The sequence below is a fragment of the Staurois parvus genome, unplaced genomic scaffold (assembly GCF_062004578.1).
Source record: "Staurois parvus isolate SC_StPar_1 unplaced genomic scaffold, SC_StPar_1.0 ptg000549l, whole genome shotgun sequence".
NCBI lineage: Eukaryota > Metazoa > Chordata > Amphibia > Anura > Ranidae > Staurois > Staurois parvus.
This window is the reverse complement of record NW_028318345.1, coordinates 6,604,800-6,632,409: the sequence shown is the minus strand read 5'-3', so window position 1 is coordinate 6,632,409 and position 27,610 is coordinate 6,604,800. Positions and strand designations below refer to the sequence as shown.

General features: G+C 38.7%; 1 protein-coding gene across 1 annotated transcript in view; it reads right to left on the bottom strand.

Annotated features, from left to right (window-relative positions):
• The window catches only part of RORB (RAR related orphan receptor B), a 321,322-nt gene that overhangs the window by 21,650 nt on the left and 272,062 nt on the right, over positions 1-27,610 (bottom strand). The window contains exons 5-8 of the mRNA XM_089691078.1: positions 15,529-15,650; positions 5,630-5,762; positions 2,755-2,862; positions 708-818 (exon numbers count right to left, since the gene is read on the bottom strand). Coding sequence (XP_089547204.1) covers positions 708-818; positions 2,755-2,862; positions 5,630-5,762; positions 15,529-15,650 — 474 coding nt within the window. The remainder of the gene's footprint in view (positions 1-707; positions 819-2,754; positions 2,863-5,629; positions 5,763-15,528; positions 15,651-27,610) is intronic.

Sequence of the window (27,610 nt, the reverse complement as noted above, 5' to 3'; positions counted from 1 at the left end):
GCAGACTAGAAATAACTGAAACGCAATGTGGAATTGAATATATGCTATTACATTTTGACCGCTTTAAGGTAGGGGTGTCAAACTAGTGGCCCTCCAGCTGTTGCCAAACTACAAGTCCAATGAGTCATTGCAAGGCTGACAGTTACAAGCATGACTCCCAACCCACCACAAAAATATTTATATTATCCAAGTTATTTAAATTGCCTGTGTAGTCCGCATTAGGGCAATTACTCTTGGCCATGACTGCAGTTTTTAGAACATGAAAAACATGACCAAGCTACAATAAGCTGTAAAACAAACCAGGATCATAGGATAGAAAAGTGATTTAATGCATGTGATTGAGCACTGCAGTGCTAAGCATTTTAGTAGCAATCTAACCTTTTGATAATAGCGTACAGTATATGCAGAATATATACAGTGTATTTTTGCCTCACTGAGCTGACAAACTCTGATTAGCATGGGAAGTTAACAGAGTTGCTGAGAAGAAGAACCTTTTCCTTTAAAAGAGGGAAGAGGGTTGGAAGAGAATGAACTATAATGTGTGTTAAATGCATATGTGTAACACCTTCCAAAACAAGTGCTAACATATCAACAGTTATATAAAAATAAACCATTTTCTAATCTAGGCACATTCTCTGGAAAAAAAAAGGAAAGGTAAGCCACATGCATAAATAGACAATATTTGCTAATAACATGATAATTAGTACCTGGTGATATTAATACGGCTGCAGAAAACAAGGCAATTTCCTCTTCTGTTAGCTGGAGGGAACATAAACTCTTTGCAAAGTCAAATGCTTCATTCACGAAATCATCAGAACCTGTAGGCCAAAGAAAGCAGTATGAGAGGGCGAAGCTAATCATTGTGCAGTTCTGTTCACAACACAGCTTGCCATCATGTCGCAAAAAACAGGTGCAAGTAGGAAATAGTATTTTGGTTAGTTAAAATCTCCAATTTTCAATCGGCATCATGCGGAGAGAAAGGGAAAAAAAGGACTAGATCTAATTGGGTTTTAAAATAGATTTTTTTTTTAAAATGTGTATATTACTGTTTTACCAGAGGTTATATTATCTCATGGAAGTGCAGCACAATTTAGCTTTGCTTTTATTTCAGTGTAATTGACTGAATAATTGAAATGATATTTAGTATGATAATAATGCAGATAGGACCTGCAAAAGGCTTTTCATGATCTGCTAAGAAAAGCTGAAAGTGCAAATACAGAATTCTATTGTTCATCATGAAACCCTGAGGATGATGTTTAATAGCTTACAGGCAAAAATATGCACTATACTGGCCAATGTTATACCAGAATTACAATTCTTTACTTTTTTGGATACAAGTATCTATTGCAACAATAATGAAGACATGTACATATATGCAATTATCAGAACAGCTTGAAGGTGAAATCTATAGAGACCACAAACTCAAGCAAGCACACAGAACACTTTTTATCAAGTATAATCTCCTTCAGTTAAAGCATGTCTCTGGGTGTAAAGTTCCACAGAAAGAGAGCATACTAGATACCTTACTAATTACACTAACACACTTCATGGTGCTAAATGCAGAACACTTTTTACCTTAAGGCACTAACTGCATTACGGTAAAAAAAATTTTTCCAAAGGAAGCATCACCCCTTCACCCCCCACACTGGAGTGATGAGTATGCTACCTCTTTTCTTGCAGAGAACATTGATCTGGATCATTTTAAGCTTACGTGGTAATTTCAAAGCACTATTATACTATTAGTTATTATAAATTAGTACTTCAGAGGTCAGTACTCAGCTCTGATCAAAAACAGCACAGTGCAACAAGTTAGATGTGGAAGGTATAGACTTGTACTGAATAAAGATTGGACCTCACTGTACACATCATGATTCTTCCATTGATGGGGTATACTTCATTGTATCTCTTCAGTGATGATATGTATGTAGAAGTGACCCTACCTTCTTCAGTACAACACTATACCTGCTTCATCTGATTGCTGCTCCTTACATACAAGGCTAACAGTAAGATGCATTGTAGTGCAATACAGGCACATTATAAACACATATATAACCAAAAGGTGACAGCTACATATTCATCTGATCAATTTTAGTGGTAAAGTAAGGCAAAACGTTCTTTTTAGTTCTGGACAGAGTGGAGATGGATTAGGACACCTGGTTTTTATTGCAGTCTGTGCTCCCATTAGGTAGATTCACCCTCTCTATTTGTCCTGTTTATCATTATCATTGAAAGTGAAAGTAAAAGAAACCCCAATATATATATTTACCACTGCTCAAGGTAGAGAGACTTTTAATCTCCAAGAGCAACTCCTCCTGTAGGTGCTAGCCCAGCTCATGTGCTGCATAGATGAGAACAAAGGACGTCCGATCAGCTGTACTCCAAACAATCCACTTTATTGAACCAAGATAAAACCAATACAGACAGTGGAAATACAGTGGGGGACTAGCATTTAAACACGTTTCACGCTAAAGACAGCGCTTATTCATTACCCACCCAAAGTTTGGGTTGTTCCCCATTTTCCTGTGGGGACACTAGTTTTGGTGACCTGGGAGGTTCCCCAAGGAGTTTACAGGGATTTTCTCTCACTTTCTGTTTTGGCTATGGAACAGGAAGTAAAGGTAAATTTCTCCAATGGGACACAGATGGAAAAAATAAACTGATATGGGTTATAACCCTCCCTTCCTCTATCCAAAATGTAAAAACGTTTTGCCTATAAATCTAATATCAATACAACAAATAGAATAAAACAAATACCTAATGTTTTGAACATCTGCATCCCTCCATATTTTCCTTCAAATAGAACAGTGTTGTTTAATGGATTGAAGGCACGACACATTCTTACTAGAACAACTTCTAGGCAGCCTGTCAAAAAGAACACATAAAGCACATGGGAAGTAAGAAGGCACCATAATGGGAACAACAAATATGCTTTCCGTTATTTAGTAATAATGCTACAAATGATAATCAGAACATTATCATTTTGCTATCATATATGTGCATGAATTTAAATGCCATTGTATTAGGGTTTGTGCTTGAAAAAACAAATGTTGTATATACAGTATATATATATATTGTAACACAAGGAGTAAAAAAGGATTTAATTCATAAAAATTAATTATCAGAATCTCTTTCAATAATAATGACTTGATTTTTAATGAACTGTGTAATTTTCGTTTTATATTTAAACCTAGCATGAAATTGTGCCACTACATATGGTACAAAATAATGTAACAGAAACGCTGCTTGAGTCCTCAGGGGATGTAGGTCTGTAAGATATCACAGGGTCTCATTTATGAATGTTTGAGGGAAGACTTGTGTCTCTGATAGTTTGTGTTGCCCCACGGCACCCAATAACATTTTCTATCCCCATCAAAATTTGTTGCTATGGTGTAACATGGCCTGTCTAAGACATTTTGGCTGATATTGTCGCTAGAAGTGGCCAGCACATATTGATTACCCCGACTAAGCTCCTTTGGGATGTATAGCCATGTCTACTTTTGTTAACCTTGGCTTGATTTTTGTTTTGTTTTGTGGCAGGTTTTTGTTTACAGTGAACCTGTCACCACAGGATAGTCTTTACTCAAAGAACACTCTGTAAAAGATAAAAGTCTATACTTATCCCCAGCAGCCTGTATGTTGACTGCCATCTCTTTGCTTCTCCTTCTGCATGTATTCTATACTTCCTCTTGTGTGGAATACCTTCTTCCTAGCCACATGCAGTGGCTCCTCCTGCTGACTCATACATCACAGAAAGGTAAGTACAGAGGCTTGTCTTTTAACAGAATGTACTTTGAGAAAAAAGTGCTCTGTGGTGACATGGTTTATTTAAAAATATGAGAGCAACTGTAGTTATTAGTGATGGGAAATACTGTCTCACATTGTCTTGAGTTTTCCAAAGTTCTGTGCAGTAGTTCTGTACATTTAACTGAACTACTGGTTTGCAAGATTTCACAGCGACATAATATACAACTATTGTCATGACCTGTATCTGAACCTGCAACCTCTGCTTTGTCTGTCTCCTCTTGCGGAACCACCTTTTGCCTTGAACCTTGTTTCTCTTGAACCTTGAATCCTTTGCTTCTCCTTTGACCTTCCTATTTTAGCCATGCCTTTGCACTTTGTATTTTCCAGATTAGTGCTCTCTCTCCAGCCAGTATCTCGCTCTTGTCTCTCCTGCTGCCATCTGTATCTCTACTACCACTGGTTACCAACTTTTGGCCTGTACCTCGACTATGCTTCTGCTTGATCCTAACCTGTGACCACTTGTTACTGACCTTTGGCTTGTTTACTGACTACGCTTCTACTTTATCCCTACCTGCTATATCTGCTACCGGACCACAGCTAGCTCACCTCCTGGAAGGACAATCCTGAGGACTGCAATCTGGTATTAAGACGCAGCAAAACCAATCTCCACCATCAAGAGCTCTGGTTAACACCAATTAATACCTAGACTACGCACTTCAGGTGAGCCTGTGTCACCTGAAGTGCGTAGTCTAGGTACTAATTGGTGTTGCTGCACTCACCCAGCTGGTTGGTGGGAGCCTCTCTACTGCTATAGCTACTGGTCTCTGAGCCACACCCCTGACCATGATGACAACTATTCTCTAAGAACTTGAATGTCCAGCAGATATTTGTTGATGTTTAACAACAAGAAGTACATACAAAATGTCAATCATACAATGATAAATTAACTCTTGTTATATACTTTGTTAATATTCTAATTTGAAATATATATTAAAAATGAGTGATATGGAATTAGCTTTTTGTATAAAAGAAACATGCCATGTCCAGAAACAGCTGCTGTAATTATGAATATGAATTATGGCCAAGTACTGTGCTGCTTGCAATATTAATGGTATATGCAGAAGAGCACGTTTCATTATTGCTACACGCTGTTTAAAGTTCTCTGGAGATCAGAAGATGACTTTTTTTAAAAAAAAGAAGCATTTCATTTACCCTATCCAGTCAGTGGTTGTTTTACAGATTGTCCTGTGCATGTTTTCATTCAGATATTAGCACTTTATCATAACCTGCTTCTATCCATTCCTATAGGAGTAATCTTAAAATAAAAAACAGACATTGCCTTGGTTTCGCTTATATGATTTTGTACTGTAATTCTAGCATAAAGTTCAATGTCTGTGTTATTTAAAATTCAAGGCAAAATATTTTTAAATGTGGAATTGTGACTTTTGCCTTTGGTTCATTGGAAGAGAGATCAAATATTTAGTGAATACAGTAAAAAATTAGACATCTGTTAGCTTAAAATGTTGACAAATGAGAACAATACAATAAAAACCAAACTTCATATGGTGGTTAGTTGTTGATACTGTATATATATGGGTTGCTGATACGTTTTTCAAAGGAAAGATCTTTCTACAAATGTTTTGCATTGTGGGAAAGTCAGTGTTTGACATTTTTCCCCATCTTATTCAAAAATAAAAAAAAAATATATTACATCCAAAGTTAGACTTTAAGGTAGAACATAGTTTCCCTTATCTTGCTTCCTACTGTTTGATTCCATAGCAGTACAGTACATCTATTGAAATGTTACTTTTTGGGAAGCTAACCTGGAGTCTACTTATCTGTAAAATACTGCTAATACAAGACATCAACATTTTCATCTGCTTACCTGACTTAAGTAACAATATTTGATCATTCTGGCACAGCTCCATAAAGCCTGTTATTCGCTTTGCAAACTCCACCACATACTGTATTGCATGAGTGATCTGAATGGCACACTGCTGCCACAAAGCTTCTCTGGACTGTAAAATACACAAATGTGAAAGAACATCAATCAATCTGTTAACCAGTTGTATATGACATCATTGCTGTATTTTCAGTGAGCATGGATTTTGCTTTTTTATTGTAATACAAAGTATTAAAAATATTTCAGTGTAACTTTTTGTTTTTTCCCCCACATGCTAGATGCACATATTTTAAAATAATAATATAAATAATTTATTTAATAATGAATAATTATTGCATTGCATACTCCAGTTTGTAGATTTGGACTCAACTTGCAGTCTGTATTATACATCATTCACTTCATAACTCCCCACCTCAAGCTCATTTACATATAGAAAATGATTGTTTTCGACCTGGTAAACAATTTTAGAAGTAAACAGTCAGGTACAACCATTCTTCATCACTCCTAAAGAGGAAGTAAATATGCAATGTTTAATTTTGTGTTTGTGTATTTGTATGTAAAAGAGATCAGCTTTATGTAAATGACTCAGACAGTGCTTAGGGCAGTAGGAGGTCAACAATTAACCCTCTTATGACATGTTTACTATAAAGCCCAACTACATGATGATACTGTATCAATGTTATTCTCTGCATTTGTTCAGGGTGCTGTGAACATGCTCCTCAAGGGAATGGACCTACAATTTTCTTTTAAAACAAATACAAACACCACATCAGCACTAAAGTAAGATGAGACACGAAAGCCTGGTACACACTATGAGTTTTGTGGGCTGGTCAAAAAAAACTGAGGAGCTCAGGAGATGCTTTCTGTACTAACTATGCAATGTTCATCCCTCCACTGAGCAGATACCAGCCATTGACTGCGAGCGCTGATCAGACGCCAATCAGCAGATGTTTTTCCAGCATGCCCATTCGACAGAAGCCGGATGTTTGGTCGGCTTCTGTTGGACATGCTGCTCTACACACTGGCTGAATGTTGGCTGGTTTCTGTTGAACCAGTGCCAGCTGATATTGGGCCCCTGTGTACCAGGCATTGAAGACACATGGAGCAGTCATGGAACAGAAGGACTTGATGGTTTCACACTCCAATGCAGAGCCCGGGTAAACTTCAGGCTCTGCTGCCCCCTTATCAGACTGGGGAAATCTTTGATTCTAAATAACAACATAACAAGAAGGGCGCACCAGCTTTGTGTGTTACATTTTTTTTATAAAAGGAATGCAATTATACACAAGATATATATATATATATATACACACACAAGAGCTCTGGGGAAGAGGGTATAACCCTATATACGTGCTAGCCCTTGGAGTGTTGTCCGGGTTCTCTTAATGAACAACCAGATTCTTGATGTACTCAGGGTCTATTGTTTAAGTCATTGTACAAGCGTATGACTATATGGCTCTTGTGAGTAAAATTATATGAGCACTCTGTACTGAGAACTTCTGTGTTCATGAATAATTGCTGAGGCTGCAGAGGAGAAGGAGTTTGAGGAGGGTATGTTCTCAATCTCTTTGTTTATATCAAAGTACAAAATGTGTGTGTGGAAATTTTCCAAAAGCCTCCAGTACTTAAAAAAAATATAATAAAAAAGAACCCCCCCCCCCGCGCACACACACACAAATTACACACATCCACACATAACATACACATGTGGACTACACACAATGTAGTAATGCACATTTCATGTATTGGTACACTGCAGGACCCATTCACACCAACAAGTGTGCATTAAAGTGTACATTGTGCACATATCCTGAAGTATGCATTGCAGTGCTTACTGTTTTAAACTTTGTAAAATTATACTCACTCAGCTATATGCATGGCAGTGCATTGCAATGCGTTGGCAAATTATATGCCTGCATCATTTTATTGCAAAAATCAATGCATCTTACACATGGAACAGCCATTACCACAGTTACCACAACACATAAGCAACTTCCAGATTTTTAACATAAGTTTCTTATTTAACCCCAAAACAAACAAACAAATATCGTTTGATAAATATCCGAGCAAATATCATGGGATCTACAAAATCAGCAGCACTATCTATTTATTTTATCAGTCTTGTACTCTCAGAGAATGTTACAGTGGTAAGAAAAAGAATGTGGACCCCTTGGAATTACCTGGTTTTCTGCTGTACTGTGCCATAAAATTTGATCTGAACCTCATCAAGGTCACAAAAATAGACAAACACAATGTGCTGATAGCACCCAAGCAGTTCTAATTTCTTGTGTCTTTATTGAACATACCCAATAAACATGCACAGTGCTGGAGGAAAAAGTAAGTGAACCCATAGACTAATCACTTCAACAAAAGCTAATTGGAGTCAGTAGTTTGCACACCTGGAGTCCAATTATGGAAATTACTTTGGAGGTGTAGTTTAGAGCTTCTTTGTTTGATAAAAGACACTCAAATATTTTAAGATCACATTCGCTGATGTGAACCATGCTTTGCAAAAAAGGAAATCTGAAGACATAAGATCAAGAATAATGGATTTGCTTAAGTCTGAAAAGGGATACAAAGCATCCTCCATGTGTTTAGGCATTCATCAGTCAAAGTTAGACAAACTGTCCATAAATGCAGACAGTTTGGCACTGTGGCTACTCCTCCTAGAATTGACTTCCAAGGCACAACACAGAATCCTCAATGAGGTAAAAAAGCCACGAGTAACAGTTAAAAGCTTAAAGACCTCACTGGAACTGGCAAAAATCCATGTCCATAAGTCTACCATATGTGAATCTTTGAACAGGCAGAGTGTCCATGGCAGAACACCACCGAGGAAGCCGCTGCTCTCCAAAAAAACATTGCTGCATACCTGAAGGTTATCAAAAAGCACCTTGGAAAACTGCAAAACTACTTGGAAAATGCTTTGTGGACTGATGAAACAAATGTTGAATTGTTTTGGAAGAATACTCAGCACTATGTATGGCACAAAAAGGGCAAAGCTTGCTAACCTCAAACATCATCCCAACAGTGAAGTATAGTGGAGGGAACATTATGATTTGTGCTTACTTTGCTGATTCAGATCCTAGACCACTTGCCATCAATGAGGGTAAAATGAATTTCTCAAGTTTACCAAAATATCCTACATGGTGGCTGTCCACTAGCTGAAGCTCAGTAGATGCTGGGTGATGCTGGAGGACAATTATGCTGTAAAATGACCTCAAGAGAGGTGTTCACACCAGACATCCTACAAATGTGTCTGAGCTGAAGCAGTCATATAAAGAGGAATGATCAAAAATTCACCCTGAACGTTATGCTTGCTTGAAGTCATTGCTGCCAAAGAAGGTTTGTCTATCTATTAACTCCAAGGGTTCACTTTTTCTTCCAGCTCTGTGAATGTTTAATGGGAGTGTTTAATACAGACACAAGAAATTAGAATTGTTTGTGTGTTATCAGTTTAAGCACAATGGGTTTGTGTATTGTTGTAACTTAGATGAGAATCAGATCACATTTTTTGGCACACTTTGTTTGCCATTACCACTGCATGTTCTGGTGGGTTTTTGCACACTCTAAAAGCTGTAGTAAAAAGCTGTCTGGCCCCCTAAAGGTTAAAAGTGGAGCACAGAGCCTGGCAGAGAAAGGGGTATTGCACATTTATCTACAAAATTGTGCTGTTAATCATCTTTGTCTGTATCTATCTACTTCTCCTACTTCACAAACAACCTGCTTTTTAGATTTTATTTGAAAATAATACTGTATTTCAACTGTAGCATTTGTTACATGAATGTATACAATATAATGTATTGATTACAATAAAATGTATTGATTTCCTTACATATCTTTATGTGAAGCTTGTATCTTTTATGTTGTGTGTAAATTATGGGATTTCAGAGTTACATCACTAATGATTGCCAAAGGGCCAACTTTTCACAGTTCTTGCATTTCCTGACCTGACTTGTGAATGTTCTTTAATTCAGTGAATGTGCAGGTAAATCCTTAGAGAATGTTTGAGTTGTAAATACAGTGAATGAAAGATCACTGACTGTGTATTGAATGTCACACCACCTATTTAGTAGCATTGCGCAATGCAGTATATTTGTATTTCTCTTGTTTCACTGCAAATCTACATGACAGTGTTAACTCTCGCTAGTTTGTAATGACATAACATACCCACAATCCTCCTTGTTTATGTATAGCAAAAAAGAGGTACTTTTTGTAATATTACATTGACATTTACTGACCCTACTGAGTTATGTGTAGTGTAAATTTTAATGACAGATTCACTTTAAACTGATCAATTTTGCATGTACAGTGTACCCAAAAATATAATAAAGTCTATCACTTTATTTTGTGCATAAGTGCTTATTTGTAGCATAGCTAACAGTAATTCAGAGTTTAAAAACCCATCAGTAGCTATTATTGTACTATATGCTACTGTACAGGTAACCTCAGTTTATTACTATCTTTTTAAATGGAAACTATACATTAGATAATATGTTCTTCCATTTGACTGTTTGCCAGGAAAAATAAATTGTTAAATTGTGACTGGGATGTTATTTTTATTTTACACTTGCATGTAAATAATGCACACATGTTAAATGCCCATTTACTTTATTAGTTAAACCCCAAAACATTATACATTTTCTGAAAACAGCGACCCCAGAGGATAAAATGATGGTAGTTGCAATTTTTTATGTCTCATGGTATCAGACACATATTTTCAGTAAAAAATACACTAAACTTAATTATAGTGTACACAAACACAAAATTTGGTAAAGTGTAAAATATGAGTTTACGTTGAGTAAATAGATACCCAACATGCCAAGCTTTAAATTTGCATGCATGAGTGAAACAACAGCAAACTTTGGTACTCAAAATTGTCCATAGGGGACACTTTAAAATCCTTTACAGGTAATCAGGCTAGAATTACCTGTGTATAATGGCCCTTGAATTATTGCTCTCACTATCGAGTACAGCAATATGTAAAATGTGCAGCGAATATGTTGTTTTTTATTTTATTACAGGTACCTAGAAAGTGCTGTCAATTTTGCACACAACTTTGCATATATACTGTATATTACATTCACATCAGTCCCTGCCCTCAAGGAGCTTACAATCTAAGGTCCAAGCCAAGTAACCTACCAGCATTGTCTTTGGAGTATGTGAGGAAACCAGAGTACCTGGAGGAAACCCACCCAGGTACAGGGGGAACATGCAAATTGCACACAGGTAGTGCCGTGGTTGTGATTCAAACAGGACAACCCTAGTGATTGCTAGGCTGTTACGTTTCATTTTTTTTTTTTTTTTTATTAGCTCCATTAACTGCTTTTCAGCAGCCAGGGAATTACAGCTCTGAACCAGGAAGTGATGTAATACAAATCACTTTAAATACATAGTAGACCTCTATGGTCCCCTAGATGGCCTTTGCTGAAGTCTGTGTGCCATTTTTTTTAAGAAGCCCGCAATGAAACTTCATTTGCTGTAGCACATCCTTCAACAAACATAAAAACATGTGTCATCCCCAAATGCATACCAGAAATGGTGAGTATGGACAGAGGAGGATCCTAAAAGAAGAGGCATCAGCACAAAGGACATATTTTTGATTGTAAGTTGCAACCCTTGTGCTGACTTTTCTGTTCTTTTACTTTTTCTCTTAGGCTTTAATTAAATTATATCTCTACTGTGCGCTAACCCTTCATTCAACCAAACTCTGCACATAACATGGTGGAACCATACCTGCTGAACACTAAATCACTGATCTATCTTTGATGTCTGCCAAATGTTAACAAATTAATGAGCAATTTTAGGGAACAACTGTGTATAAAACCGAAAGTCCATGCAATTTACATTTAACTGACTTCTGTGTAAAGACCAACTACTGTAATAGGGTAATCTCAAATGTATATCCAGTCGCATTCAAAGGTAGGTAAAAATTTGATTGATGGTTGTCAGAAACATCTAAGTACCAATGTTTATATATATATATATATATATATATATATATTTTAATTTTTTTTTTATTTTTTTTTTACATCAGGTATTCTGTATGTGTGAAGAACCTGCTGTGGGTGTGTTAAGGAATACCTCTTCTGTATCACAGGCAGGGTTTCTTGGAGCACCAGCTTACCAATTAAAGGAACTAGGTGGACTGGAGCATTATGGCAATGCCTGAATGAAAAAGTGAAGCACTTAGCAGGTAACCTATGCTCCCTTTAGGGATTCATTTTTTAATTTTGACTACAGTGTTCCTTTAATAAAGAAGAGCTATCTAATTTCCATAGGCGATTATCTTTAAGCAATGATGGTTATAATAACAATAACACTATAACCTTAATTTATTGCTTAATTTGTATAAATTGTGCTAATGTCCCAGTGATTCACCAACTGGGATATCAAAATTATTCACACTGAACCACCACAATTAGATGATTATTGAACCTTTATGTTAAGTACCAAACTAGTGCTATTAGCAGAATTATGAATCATTACAGCCTCAAGTCACAGTATACGCAATGTCTTTTGGGACATGTGCTCCCTGTTCAGTGGCACTCCTCAGTGATGCTTTAAGTGCCCCTGTCCACCCATCAAGAGGAAATAGCAAGAATAAGATCAAAGCAGTGACCTGGCTACAACTTTAGAATCAGTTTAAAGGCCTGTTTACACTGCCTGCACACTAAACCAAGGTGGTACAGCAGTGCGGTGACATCCAGTGCTCTTCCATTAAATGTCTGAATTTTATCACAGCTCATTGTGCTGCAGCTCTGGGCTGGATTGCAGCATGAATGGGCGCATAGAAAAATAGTTTTCTTCTAGTGTGGAAAATGCCTAAGGGTCTGTTCCTGAGGTCATTCCAAATTCCCTGACAGGTGCATATGACTTGCAGTTGACCTCCTCCTGACCTGTATTTAGCCTGTTTCAAGCAGTTTCTGCATTCTCATGAACTTGTATGTAACACAGGCCTAGAAGGTAGTAGTTCTTTTGTTTTAAAAATCATTTAAAGTGAATTCATTAAGTATTCAGAACCTCTTCACTATTTCAGTTTTGTTTAAATTTTGTTATGTTGCAGCCTGATACTACAATTGTTTAAATTTTTTTTTTTTCTCATTAATCTGCACTTAGTACCCCATAATGAGAAATGTTTGCAAATGTATGAAAAAGGAAAAACTGAAATATCACATTGGCATAAGTATTCAGATCCTTTGCAACAACACTTGACATTTAGCTCTGGTGCCTCCCATTTCTCTTGATCATTGCTGAGATGTGTCTACATCTTGACTGGAGTCCACCTGTGGAAAATTAAATTAATCGGACATGATTTGGAAAGAAACACACCTCTCTATAAAAGGCCTCACAACTGACAATGCATACTGTATCAGAACAAAAGCCATGAGGTCAAAGAAACTGCCTGCAGAGCTCAGAGACAGGAGTATTGCAAGGCACAGATCTGGGGAAGACTACAAAATGGCCTCTCCTCAGTGCAAAACACATGAAAGCCCGCTTGGAGTTTGCCAAAAGGCCCCCGAAGAACTTTCAGACTGTGAGTAACAAGATTCTTTGGTCTGATGAACCCAAGATTGAATTGTTTGGCCTCAATTCTAAACATTATGTCTGAAGAAAACCAGGCACCACTCATCACCTGCCCAATACCATTCCAACAGTGAAGCATGATGGTGGCAGCATCATGTCGTGAGGGTGTTTTTCAGCAGCAGGGATTAGGAGACTGGCAAGGGCTGAGGGAAAGCTGAATGGAGCAAAGCACAGAGATATCCTCAATGGAAACCTGTTCCACAGCACACTGGACCTCAGACTGGGCTGAAGGTTCACCTTCCAACATGACAACGATCCTAAGCACACAGCCAAGACAGCACAGGAGTGGCTTAGGGACAACTCTCTGAATGTTCCGGAGTGGCCCAGTCAGAAACCCTGACTTAAACCCTATTGAACATCTCTGGAGAGACCTGAAAAATGGCTGTCCACCAAGGATCCCCATTCAACCCAACTGAGCTTGAAAGGATTTGTAAAGAAGAATGACAGAAAATCATCCAATCCACGTGTGCAAAGCACATAGCCAAAAAAACTCGAGGCTGTAATTGCTGACAAAGGTGCTTCAACAAAGTACTGCATAAAGAACCTGAATACTTAAGTACACTTGATATTTCAGTTTTTGCTTTTTAATATATTCACAGACATTTCTAAAATTATGTTTTCACTATGGAGTACCATAGTGTAGAGTGTAGAGTAATGAGGAAAAAATGAATTTAAAAACTGTAGTATCAGGCTGCAACATAACAACATTGAAAAAGTGAATGGATCTGAATACTTTATGAATGCACCATACATGCAGTGACAAGGAGAATGGGAGGAATGGATTGGCGACTGAACTTCTGTCAGAAAATATATGTAATCAAAACTTTTTTTAGTTTTGAATAAAGACTTATAACCTGTCAGACTTTTTTAGTGAGGAAATCTCTACAAATACAATACAATAAAAAAATATTTACCCTCATTTTTGTTCTAGTGACAACTTTAAAATGTTGGATTTCCCATAACTTCCCCATCACCATGATAAACAGCAAGGGTGATCTAACCTACCCAGGACACAGACAGCAATAAAGTCTGACAAGGGGCTAATCCTTCCCTTCTCTAACCAAAGCTGAAAAAAGGTTTTGGCTATACATACACTTTATACTGATATTTGAAAACTTAAGATGGGTTAGTTGTTGCATTACCACACATTGCCCATTAGGTTCGTTAAATAAAACCAAATGTCTCCAAAATTATGTGACTTCTTAAATAGTAATGACAATAGACTCTGCAGATATGTTTTAACAGACTATACAATAAAGAGTGGAAAAACAGGAAACAGTATTAGCTAGTGATTTTTTTTTGTTGTAGTTAAATGGTGGCGTATAAAACCGCTCTATTTCTCAAACAACAGATCACAGGCCAATGGGGTGATTGCTTTCCTACAGATCCAGTAGGTACAGATTTCTATTTCAGTCTAGGCAATGCATTCTACAGAAGAAGCATACTGTACTGACCTTTACAGAAAGGGAACAAAGTTTCAGTAAATACATGCTTTTCAAGTCACAACATAAATTCTGCTGACTGTGGAATTCTGCTGCTGTGGTTATTTGCAATAAAATCAAATGTTAGCAAAAATAGTGCCCAGTGTGTATTTGCAATAAAAGTAAATTAAATGTTAACAAATATACTGCACATTGTTTATCTACTGTATATATTATGAATGTTCTGCATTGTCATGATGTTGGAAGAATTTGATGTCACCCAGGGTTCTTACACATGCAGATTGAGGGGCACCAGGGTGTTCATATCCAAAAAGCAGTCAGTCTGATTTCTGTTCACTGCTGTGTGATCAATGCAGGATGAATTGTGATTGGCTGCTCTGAGTTTCTTCTTACAGCAAAAATATAGACAAAGGAATATATAAAGCAAAGTAATTTCAGGTAGCTGAAATCAGGCTAAACTAAACTGCAGAAAATTGAAATCTCATTGAAAATGACTATAAGGGCATATCTTTTTTTTTCTTATGTATGCATCACATAAAGCACAAAGTAGCACAACAGAAAACATCAATTTATTGTACTTTACTAAATATAAATCCTTCGAGAACAGTGCTTGTTACATAATTGGAGTAAAATTCATCATATTAATATTTATTGGCATCCTGTATTAAGAATATTAAAATATATTATAAAATACTGTTAGTGTTATGTATGGTTTATATATCAAAATGTAGGCAATTTCATCAGAATATATGGTGGTCATTTATTAATGCTAAAGGTGTAGTAAACAACCATCAGGTGGCATTGCATGCTTCAGAATGCGAAAACCTTCAGTTTTAATATTATATACTATACCTTGCTCTGGTATACTTTGATCTCTTCATAACTGTGGGTCTGCCATGCTAATTGATGTAATTCATCCACTGTATATTGACATGTTTCCAGATGAGATTTTATGATATTTTGTGCAACTCGATCTGTGCCAGAGATACAAAGAAAAGAAGTCAGTATGTAATATCTATCAACAGATGTAGATTGACTGGAGATCCTTTAATTTGTAGGGGTAAATGCTGCATACAATGTCCACTTGTAGCTGGATGATGACCTTTTCATTACTCACTACATTACAGAGAAAGACAGATCAATCTTTAAACCTTTCCTTATTTCTCACACCATCAGAAGAACAGATCTGTCCATGACCATGGCTCTTCCACCTTGCCAATTTCCCAAATCTCAATCTATACAATTGTTGGGTTTTACAATAAATCTGGCCACAGGAGACTCGTTTTTTGTTTTTTTTTGATCAGTCAGACAGCTAATAAAAAAAACACAAATAGATTACCCTATCCACACATGTAAGGTGGATGAAGAGATCCTCCCTGCTGTGCTATTGTATTCTGAGAGAAGGGACTCCTCTGCTGTCAGAATACACTGATCAGTGCTGCAGCCGATTGGCTGCAGGTGCTGATTGAATTAAAAAGTTTAATCATTCCTGTTTAAGAGAAGCTAGTCGTTAGATGGACTTCTATCTAACAAGAACACTTAGAGATGGATGGAAATTTCTACTCTTGTTAACCAGTTTAGGCTCTTCAGCTGGCACCAGACCCAGTAATGCTATTTCACTTAACAAAACCATAAATCAATCCCACATTTTAAAGCTTTGCTACATAAAAAAAGTCTCTCTTTTTTTTCAAACTGTTGCAGGTTTTATGATCTTTGCTTCCATTCCTACACATTACATAGACTTCTGCTGGTCAAAAATATTAGTCAATTGTTATGAATTATTCTGAAAAATGTCTTCAGACACTGACATGCAGGCATATATGCAAACATCCCTGGTTCCTAGTGATTTTCAGGGTTGAATTACCCTTTGAAATCTATTGGTTGTTTCCCAGAAGTATGAAAGGGCTCATGCACATAGTAATCCTCTGTGACCTTGTTGAATCCAGTGACAATCATTTAATGTCTAAACCTAACATATTTTTCACATAGTATCAAAGCATTGTATAGCTAATTGCAATACTATTCAATTACATCCGCAATACAGTATATATTAGCTTTTCTGTACTTAAAGTGTACCTCTCCTGGATGCTCAGTGACTATGTTAGTCTTTAAATCAATCCCTGCATCCCACAGAAGCAACTTGGATCTTGGGGTCAAGCGGTACATGAAGCCATGACCTCTCTTTATGTTAAAACTATGCCCTGCCACCTCCAGGCAGAGTCAGCATCTTCCCTTAAACAAACAGCAAGCACATGCTTATAGAAATAACTGAAGTTTTCACATTTCATGCAAAAAACGTCAGCCTTTTGATCTTTTTCCCAATAATAACATTGGCCAGAAGTACCATTTTACCTATCAGGTTGGTAAAATAGAGGCCAGATGGAAACCAAAAGAATGTATCAAAAATTAATCTTTCTCCCGCCTGCAGTGTTAACATTATATTGTCAACATTTCAGAAGTGCTCAGTCCATTTTTCTCAAGGCATCTTGAGAAAGATGGACTGAGCTCTATTGAAACAATAACAATCAAACACTATTGCATTTATCTCTATCTATCTATCTGTCTATCTATCTATCTATCTATCTATCTATCTATCTATCTATCTATCTATCTGTCTAACCTTTTTCTAAAACAGAGTGTATTCAAATCCAGTACAATTAATGAGATGAGAGTGTTGATTTACTAAAGGAAAATAGGCTGTTCACTTTGCAAGTGAAGCTGCACTTTGCATAAGAAATCCTCAGAGTTTAGTGAAAGTGGTGGAATTTTACCTTGCGAAGAATACCCAATCATTTACAAGGATTTTGCTTGAACATGATTGGATAATGCAAGTCAGCAAAGCTTCATCGCATTCACTAAGGCTCTGGGGAAAATCCCCATACAAACTGAACAGTATATTTGTCTTTAGCAAATCAACCCTAAAATTTGCTCCACACAGTACACACAGGGTTATGCTATGTGAATGGGATAAATATCAAGTAGGAGTTTTTTTTTTATAAATTTTCCATATAAAATACATATTTCATCATTACTCTCATATAAATACGAAACCATCAGGTACATCCGTTTCTATCTTTATTCCCATTACCCCCCACCACATATCTAATACCCCCCCACCCCGAAACCACCCTCCCCCCCAATAATAAAACCACCCACTCTGCATTTCTCCATTGCCTCTTTTCCTAAATAAGGGGTATTTTCACATATCCCTCTCTACTGCTTCATATATTTCACCTTGGGCACAAAATCTTCCCATTTTCCCCACCTCCTGTAATATAATCCCATCTTGTCTTCTTGCATATAATACAGTTTCTCCATCTTACATATCTGGTTCACTCTTTCTACCCAATTCTCTTCTCTCGGCACCTCTAAACTATGCCAAAACTTAGGTATCAGACCCTTTGCCGCATTCAGATAGTACCATATACCCGAATCCTTGTATTTGTTTACTGATAACTCTGTACTATGTAATAGACACAACTCTGGATCCAATCCTATCTTTATCCCAGAGATTATCCCAATTAAATGAACCATTGTCTCCCAATAACCTTGAATCTTTGGGCACTCCCACCATATGTAATATAACGTACCTATCTTTCCACACCCCCGCCAACACTCTAGTTTATTTTCCCCACTCACCTTATATTCAACGTTTGGTGCAATGTGCCATCTTGTTAAACACTTATAGTTTACCTCCACCTCTCTCATGCTTACATTCTCATGTGTTAGTCTATATATTTTTCTCTGTTTGTCTTCATCTATCTCTATTCCCAAATCCCTTTCCCATTTTACTATATACATTGGCTTTGTGTGTGTGTCTAACTCAGTGAGAATCTTATAAACTTTTGTCGTGCCCCGTTTCCCATCTCCACGTGATTCCAACAACCTTTCAAACAAATTCCAATCCTTTCTCAATCTCAAAGGTTTCGGAAGACTCCCGACAAAGTGTTTTAATTGGTGATATCTCCACTCGTCTATCTTAATGAAAAGTTCCCTTTTGTCCTTTTTCAACTCCTTAAGTGTTCTCAATTCCTGCCCTTCCATAATATCTCTCAGTTGAATATCCTCCTTTTTAAACCACTTTCCTGTGCTTTCCTCCCTACCTGGAGGGAAATACTCCGTGTTTAATTGTGAATTAAAATCCCATTTCATAAACTTGTGCAGTTTATCCCAAAACTTTAAAACATTTAATGTATAAATACTCGTAGTATCTTTTAATCCTCTATATTGTGCTGGTACCCATATGATTTTACTCAAGTTAACTCTGCTTAATTCATTTTCAATCTTGACCCACTTTTTCTCCTCTGGATTGTGTGTCCAGACTTGCTAGAACTACTGCTTTATAATACCTTTTAAAATCTGGCACTCCCAATTCTCCCTTATCTTTATTTCTACTCAACAAATGATAAGATATTCTAGGTTTTTTACTTTTCCATATGTATCTTGTTAACATCTTTTTAATTACCTTAAAAAAAACCTCCAGAAGTTTAATTGGGATCATCTGGAATTTATATAGGATTTTAGGTACAATTACCATTTTTATCAGATTTATGCGCCCTATCCAAGACGGGTTACCTCCTCCCAATTTCTTTAGTTCCTCCTTAATCTCATTGAAAAGTGAGATATAGTTTGCTTTATACAAGTTTGTATATGAAGCAGTGAGTTTAACCCCTAGATATTTTATCTCTCTATCTTTCCATATAAAAGGGAATTCTTTTTGTATCTTTTCTTTTCCACTATTTGGAAGGTTTACATTTAAGATCTCAGTTTTTGTTGGGTTAATTTTCAAATTTGATAACTCCCCATAATCCTTTAAGCTCTTCATTAGATTTGGGAGTGTTATCCTAGGATTTCCCACATAGACCAACAGATCGTCCGCAAAGGCTGCCACTTTATGTTCAATTCCTCCTATCTGTATTCCTTTTATGTCCATATTTTTCCTAATTGTTGCCAGGAAAGGTTCCAATGACAATACATACAACAATGGGGACAGTGGGCATCCCTGTCTTGTTCCATTTGACATCCCAATAGGTTCCGACCTCTCTCCGTTAACCAAAATAACTGCGGAGGGCTCTCTATACAATTTTCCTACCCACTCTCTTATTCTAACTCCCAATCCTAGAGTCTACAGAGTATCCATCATGAAGCTCCAATCTACTCTGTCGAATGCCTTTTCAGCATCGATTGAAAGTACCACCGCCGGAGTTTTCCCCTTCCTAGCTTTCTGGATAATCAACACAGTTTTCAACCCATTGTCTCCCAACCTCCCTCCCTGGTACAAACCCCACCTGGTCCCCCTGGATCCATTCTGGCATTCAATCTTTCAACCTATTTGCTAAAACCTTTGCATATAACTTAGTGTTTATGTTCAAAAGTGAGATTGGTCTATAGCTAGAGCACTGAGAAGCATCCTTCCCTTCCTTTTGAATAAGCACCACATGGGCCTGTAAAGATTCTCTCCTCATCTCCATCTCCCCACCCAGGGCGTTCATATATTTCTTCAGTTTAGGTATTAACAATTCACTATATTTTTTATAGTACCTCACAGTATAACCATCTGGGCCTGGGCTTTTCCCGTCATGGTACTTTTTAATGCTATTTTTATTTCCTCCTGCATAATTTCTAAATCAAGGGAATTCAATTGATCTTCACTTAACTTTGATAGTCCTGCGTTTTTTAAATATACCATTCTTTTTACTCTACTCGCATTTCCACTTTTATTTACTAAATCCTGGGAAGTAATATTATACAGCTTGCTATAGTATTCCTTGAACACCTTGGTGATCTCTTTAGTAGAATAAACCATTTCTCCCTTGGGTTTTTTTATTTTTTCTATATAATTCCTGTTTTTCTTTTCCCTCAAGGTTCTCATCAAAAATTTTCCTGGTCTATCTCCCCATCTATACCTCTCACTTGCCACTTTATTAAAAACTCTTCTCCTCTCCTCTTCCATCAGTATCTCTAGTTCTTCTTTCTTTTTTTTACCTTCTGTCTTGTCTCTTTTGTTATTCTATTTTTATGTATCTGCTCCAGGTCAAATATTTCTTTTAACAGCCCAGTAAGTTTCTCTCTTCTTTCCCTTTTCTTTTTTGCCCTGGACGCAATCAAAATACCTCTTATGTAGGCTTTGTGGGACTCCCATACTGTAGCCACCGACACTTCCCCTGTCTCATTCTCCTGAAAAAATCTTTCAGTCTCTTCCCTGATCTTCTGATCAATCTCCTGATCCAGGAGAAGAGCCTCATTCAAATTCCATCCTATACCACCTGTCAACCGCCTCCCCGATCCTAATTTCAATGTAACAGGGGCATGGTCTGAGAGAGACATTGCCTCTATCTCTACTTTAGCCACCATCTCAATAAGTTGATGGTCCACCAGTATATAGTCCAGTCTCGAGTACATCTCATGTGCATTAGAGAAGAAGGTATAGTCTCTCTCTTTTCCATGTATTATTCTCCAAATATCCACCAATTGGCACTCATGCATCATTTTCTTTAAAGTTCTCAGAGACCTACCTCCCTCTCTCTGCGCAGAAGAGGCCATATCCATTTGTGGATCCATACAGAAATTCAAGTCCCCTGCCACAATCAAGCACCCCTTTTTGAAGGCCTTCAATTTCCTCAAGACACCCTTCAAATATAACTCTGGTCTTTTATTTGGGCAATAAATATTTGCAATTGTACATTCCATTTCTTGCAACCTGCCTCTCAAAAAGAAAAATCTCCCCTCAGGGTCTATTTCTCTTTCCTCCAGCTCAAGCCTTATGTTTTTTGCAAACCCTATTGCTACTCCCTTAGCTCTCTTAATTGGGGAATCTGCGTAAAACCATGTTGGATAGTTTCTAGAATTCAACTTAATATTTGACTTAATCTCAAGATGTGTCTCCTGCAAAAAGACCACAGAAGCTTCTCTATGTTGCAACTCCTTGAATAGCTTAAATTTTTTCCCATGACAATTCAACCCATTTACATTATATGTTATAAACCGTAGATCTTCCAAACTTCTTGTATCTCTTTTTTTTTTCCTCAATTTCCTCTTTTCCAGCCTCAATTTCCTTGTGCTTCCCTTCCTTATGCAGAGTGTTAACTTTAATACCCTCTCCCCTTTCCCTCCCACCCACCCTCCCCTGTTACTTCCCTCCCATCCCCCTCCCCTCCCCACCCAATAGCCCTCTTTTTTCTACCCAACCCATTTTTAGGCCTCTAAGTTGCCTATTAATCATTTGTGGGTCTATACCCACCATTGATTTAAACCTTGGGGTTGAACTCCTCCATTGTACGGCTCTCCCTCCCTCCACCCCCCCCTCCCAATTACCCTCCATCTATCTGTTTATTTCTGTTAACTTTAACTTTCATGGTGCGTTTGAGAAAGAGAAGAAAAAAAAACAAAAAAACAAAAAAAAACCCGGATCTCCAAAAGAAACACCATAAGGAGGAAAAAGTAGAGAGGAGACAGAGAGATATAAAAAAAAAAAAAACACTCCCCTCTATCTTCTCCCTACCTCCCCCCTCCAACAGTCTGCCAATCCTCCTTTCCCCCCATACTTATTTCTCCCTCTTCTTCCCACCCAGTAATCACTGTTCTATGCAATTCCAGTATATCACAAAAGTCTCTCAAGTCTTCTGGAAATCTCAAATAAGCTGTAACACCATTCTTCCATCCGATTAAACACTCTGGGTTGCCCCATCTATAGTGTACATTCTGTTCTCTCATCTGCTCTAACAGGGGTTTCAAGGATCTCCTTCATCACAGAGTCTCATACGATAAGTCCGCAAAAATCTGAATGTTTATTTCTCCATACTTAATAATTGTTCTTCCTTTAATCCTTCTCCAAATCTCTTCCTTATCCCCATACTTGTTCAACTGAGCAACCACATCTCTTGGTTTTTCCTTCTCATTTCCTTGGTGAAGCTTTCCTGTTCTATATACTCCATCCAGTTTGATTAACTCTGTTTCAGGTCTGTCCATAATGGAGTTTAAAATTTTACAAACTATTTCTTGCAGTTCTCCCCCTTTAAAGATTTCTGGGATTCCTCGTATCCTCAGGTTGCTTCTCCTATTTCTGTTCTCTTGTACTTCCATCTTATACAGTAATTTTTTCTGCGAGTTCCTAATCATAGTAGTCCTTTTTTCTAAATCTGAGATGTTTTGGGTATGTTTTTTTACTTTTCCCTCCGTTTCTTCCATTCTCAGTAACAAATGCCCTAGGTCCTGCCGTATACTTGTCATTTCTTGCTTTAAAGCTTTTTCCAGATTTAAACATTTCTGCCATTTCTCTTTTATTCGGTACTTGTAAATCGTTTTCAGGATCTTTCCTCTCTAATTTTTCTGTTATTTGTTGGCTGCTACTATTCAGAGCCAATGATACTCTAAGGCTCTTTTCCATGCTAGTTTCCATTTCCCCTTTTTCACTGTCACCATGGGACCTTTCTGGAGTCGCATTCCCCTGGGACGTATATATTTTTTAATCATACCCGTCTGGGACCCTTTAAGCCCACTTCCTTTAGCGCTTTTATTCTTCATATCTTCTGTGTAGGCTATTCTCTTTAACCAACCCAGAGGGAGACTTTAGGATATATGTTAGGGTATCGGTATTGATCAGATCTTTGTCAATCTAACACTTCTTTTCCCTCGTCTCTTCTACAGCCATTTAACCTTTTCTTTCTCTTTCCTTCTCCTTCCCTCTTCCACACTCAAGACCCCCTGGGAATCCCCCATCCCTCTTTTACAGACAGTTTAGATTTACTTCCCACAATCCAAGACACTATACATTTAAAATTTACTATTATCCTGGGTCGTCTCCACTCACCCTCGTTCATTCAATTCCCCTGTGAGCCGGCCCAAGTCCACAGCTGTCCGCTTTTCTCTCCCGGATTGTGTCCCAGGGGGATTTCTTCAGGGTCTCTTGTGGCCCTCTGCAGATGGATGTCCGACCGCTGGCTCTGCTGTGCGAGGGGTTAGGGATTGAACCGGCATCTCCCTCTCCTCTCTGGGCGCCGGCCAGTGCTCCTTTGTGGCCGACCACATGGTCACGCCGCGCCGCTCCGTCACTTCGGCAACCCTGCTGCTAATTCTCAGCTTGCCGCAGCGGAATCGTCTCCTGGAGCTCGGCGCCCGCTCTCTCCTTCCCCTCTCACGGCATCGGCATCTCCCGTCAGAGTACCTCCTCACCCAGGTAGGGCTCCACACACCGTGCCGGGAGGGTTCTCAGGGTGGCCAGTATGGAGGTTACCGGAGAGCACTCACATCGTGTTCTCCTACGCCGCCATGTTTAGGCTCCGCCCCAGTCTGTCATTGCTTCATGTTTGAGATTTTAGTGATCCCAAATATCAAGTAGGAGTTATCCCAATTTGGCTGCAAAAGTGGAAATGCCCTTTAACTGCTATCTGTTTGAACAATGTACATATACACTATATTGCCAAAAGTATTGGGACACCTGCCTTTACACGCACATGAACTTTAATGGCATCCCAGTCTTAGTCCGTAGGGTTCAATATTGAGTTGGCCCACCCTTTGCAGCTATAACAGCTTCAACTCTTCTCGGAAGGCTGTCCACAAGGTTTAGGAGTGCGTCTATGGGAATGTTTGACCATTCTTCCAGAAGCGCATATATGAGATCAGACTGGCTTGTGGTCTCCGCTCTAATTCATTGCAAAGGTGTTCTATGGAGTTGATGTCAGGTGCAGACCAGTCAAGTTCCTCCATCCCAAACTCACTCATTCATGTCTTTATAGACTTTGCTTTGTGCACTGGTGCGCAGTCATGTTGGAACAGGAAGGGGCCATCCCCAAACTGTTCCCACAAAGTTGAAAGCATGAAATTGTCCAAAATGTCTTGGTATGCTGATGCCTTAAGAGTTCCCTTCACTGGAACTAAGGGGCCAAGCCCAACTCTGAAAAACAACCCCACACCATAATCCCCCCTCCACCAAACTTTACACTTGGCACAATGCAGTCAGACAAGTACTGTTCTCCTGGCAAAGGCCAAACACAGACATGTCCATTGGACTGCCAGACAGAGAAGCATGTTTCGTCACTCCAAAGAACACTCTAGAGTCCAGTGGCAGCGTGCTTTACGCCACTGCATCCATCGCTTTGCATTGCACTTGGTGATGTAGGGCTTGGATGCAGCTGCTCGTCCATGGAAACCTATTCCATGAAGCTCTCTGTGCACTGTTGTTATGTTAATCTGAATGCCACACAAGCTATTGACTCTGCAGATAACTGGCTACTTCTGTGCACTGTGCGTTTCAGCATGCGCTGACCCCACTCTGTCATTTTACGTGGCCTATCACTTGCAGGCTGAGTTGCTGTTGTTCCCAGTTGCTTCCACTTTGTTATAATACCACTACCAGTTGACAGTGGAATATTTAGTAGCAAGGAAATTATACAGATGGAATTCACTGAGCTCCTGAGAGGGATCCATTCTTTCAGAAATGTTTGTAGAAGCAGTCTGTGTGCCTAGGTGCTTGATTTTATACACCTGTGGCCATGGAGGTGACTCCGGAATCCAAGAATTTAGAGGGGTGTCCCAATATCTTTGGCAATATACAGTCATGGCCGAAATTGTTGGCACCCTTGATATTTTTCCTGAAAATCAAGTATTTCACACAAAAAAGGTATTGCATTAACACATGTTTTGCTATACACATGTTTATTCCCTTTGTATGTATTGGAACAAATATAAAACAGAGGCAGAAAAGCAAATATGACATAATGTCACACAAAACCCCAAAAATGGGCTGGACAAAAGTATTGGCACCCTTAACTTAATATTTGGTTGCACACCCTTTGGAAAACATAACTGAAATCAGTCGCTTCCTATAACCATCAATAAGCTTCTGACACCTCTCACCCGGAATTTTGGACCACTCTTCCTTTGCAAACAGCTCCAGGTCTCTCTTATTGGAAGGACACCTTTTCCCAACAGCAATTTTAAGATCTCTCCACAGGTGTTCAATGGGATTTAGATCTGGGCTCATTGCTGGCCACTTCAGAACTCTCCAGCGCTTCTTTGCCATCCATTTCTGAGTGCTTTTTGACGTATGTTTGGGGTCATTGTCCTGCTGGAAGACCCAGGATCTTGGACGCAAACCCAGCTTTCTGACACTGGGCCCTACAGTGCGACCCAAAATCCTTTGGTAATCCTCAGATTTCATGATGCCTTGCACACAGTCAAGGCACCCAGTGCCAGAGGCAGCAAAACAACCCCAAAACATCATTGAACCTCCACCATATTTTACCGTAGGTACTGTGTTTTGTTCTTTGTAGGCCTCATTCCGTTTTCGGTAAACAGTAGAATGATGTGCTTTACCGAAAAGCTCTATCTTGGTCTCATCTGTCCACAAGACGTTTTCCCAGAAGGCTTTTGGCTTACTCAAGTACATTTTGGCAAACTGTAGTCTTGCTTTTTTATGTCTCTGTGTCAGCAGTGGGGTCCTCCTGGGTCTCCTGCCATAGCGTTTCATTTCATTTAAATGTCGACGGATAGTTCGCGCTGACACTGATGCTCCCTGAGCCTGCAGGACAGCTTGAATGTCTTTGGAACATGTTTGGGGCTGCTTATCCACCATCCGGACTATTCTGCGTTGCAATCTTTCATCAATTTTCCTCATCCGTCCACGACCAGGGAGATTAGCTACAGTGCCATGGGTTGCAAACTTCTTGATAATGTTGCGCACTGTGGACAAAGGCAAATCTAGTTCTCTGGAGATGGACTTGTAACCTTGAGATTGTTGATATTTTGCCACAATTTTGGTTCTCAGGTCCTCAGACAGTTCTCGTCTCCTCTTTCTGTTGTCCATGCTTAGTGTGGCACAGACAGACACACAATGCAAAGGTTAAGTGAACGTCTCTCCTTTTTATCTGCTTTCAGGTGTGATTTCTATATTGCCCACACCTGTTACTTGCCCCAGGTGAGTTTACAGGAGCATCACATGCTTGTAACATTCTTATTTATCCGCAGTTGTGAAAGGGTGCCAATACTTTTGTCCAGCCCATTTTTGGAGGTTTGTGTGACATTATGTCGAATTTGCTTTCTTTCCTCCCTTTTTTTGTTTTGTCCCAATACACACAAAGGGAATAAACATGTGTATAGCAAAACATGTGTTAATGCAATACGTTTCGTGAGAAATACATGATTTCCTGGAGAAATATCAAGGGTGCCAACAATTTCGGCCATGACTGTATATATATATATATATGTATATATATATATATATATATATATAGTTGCATGGGAGCATTACCGATGAGGGTGGACGTATCCATACGTCATAGAAATCAATGGCTTGTGCTCCAAAAGCGCGCATCCATGAGCCCAGCGATCGCTGTGTCCTTCAGACAGAGCAGATCACATGACCAGTACAGGACTAGTGAGATTGGTCCTTTGCCATGTGATCACTCAGAGCAATCAAATGTATAAACAAAGAAAGTGAAAGTAAACATCAGTTATCTATCCTCCTCCCAAGATCATCTGTGAGCGGAAAAAGAACCATTACAGCATACTGTGAGTGTTATCAGTCTGTCACACAATATTTACAAACACACCAGTGCCAGCCAGCTTACAGTGTCCCTGATCACTAGGCTCCCAGTATAATGTACATAAACAGTGCAGCCAGCCACCTGTCACCTTTCAAACTTTCAGTGTCAACAGTGCTGCCAGTAACACTGTACCTTTTCACTAGCTACACTAACCAGTGTCACCAGACCACTGCCACCAGCGTTTCTGACTGCAGTGATGACAGACCAATACACACCAGCACCAGTGTCCTGATCACCACCATATCATTGTCCTGATCACCTCCATACAAGTGTTCTGATCACGGCTATAGCAGTGTCCTGATCACTTCCACACTAGTGCCATTATCAAGAGACAGTGCAGCCAGCAATACTGTTTTGATCGCTAGTCATGCCAATGTCAGCAGTCATTCAAG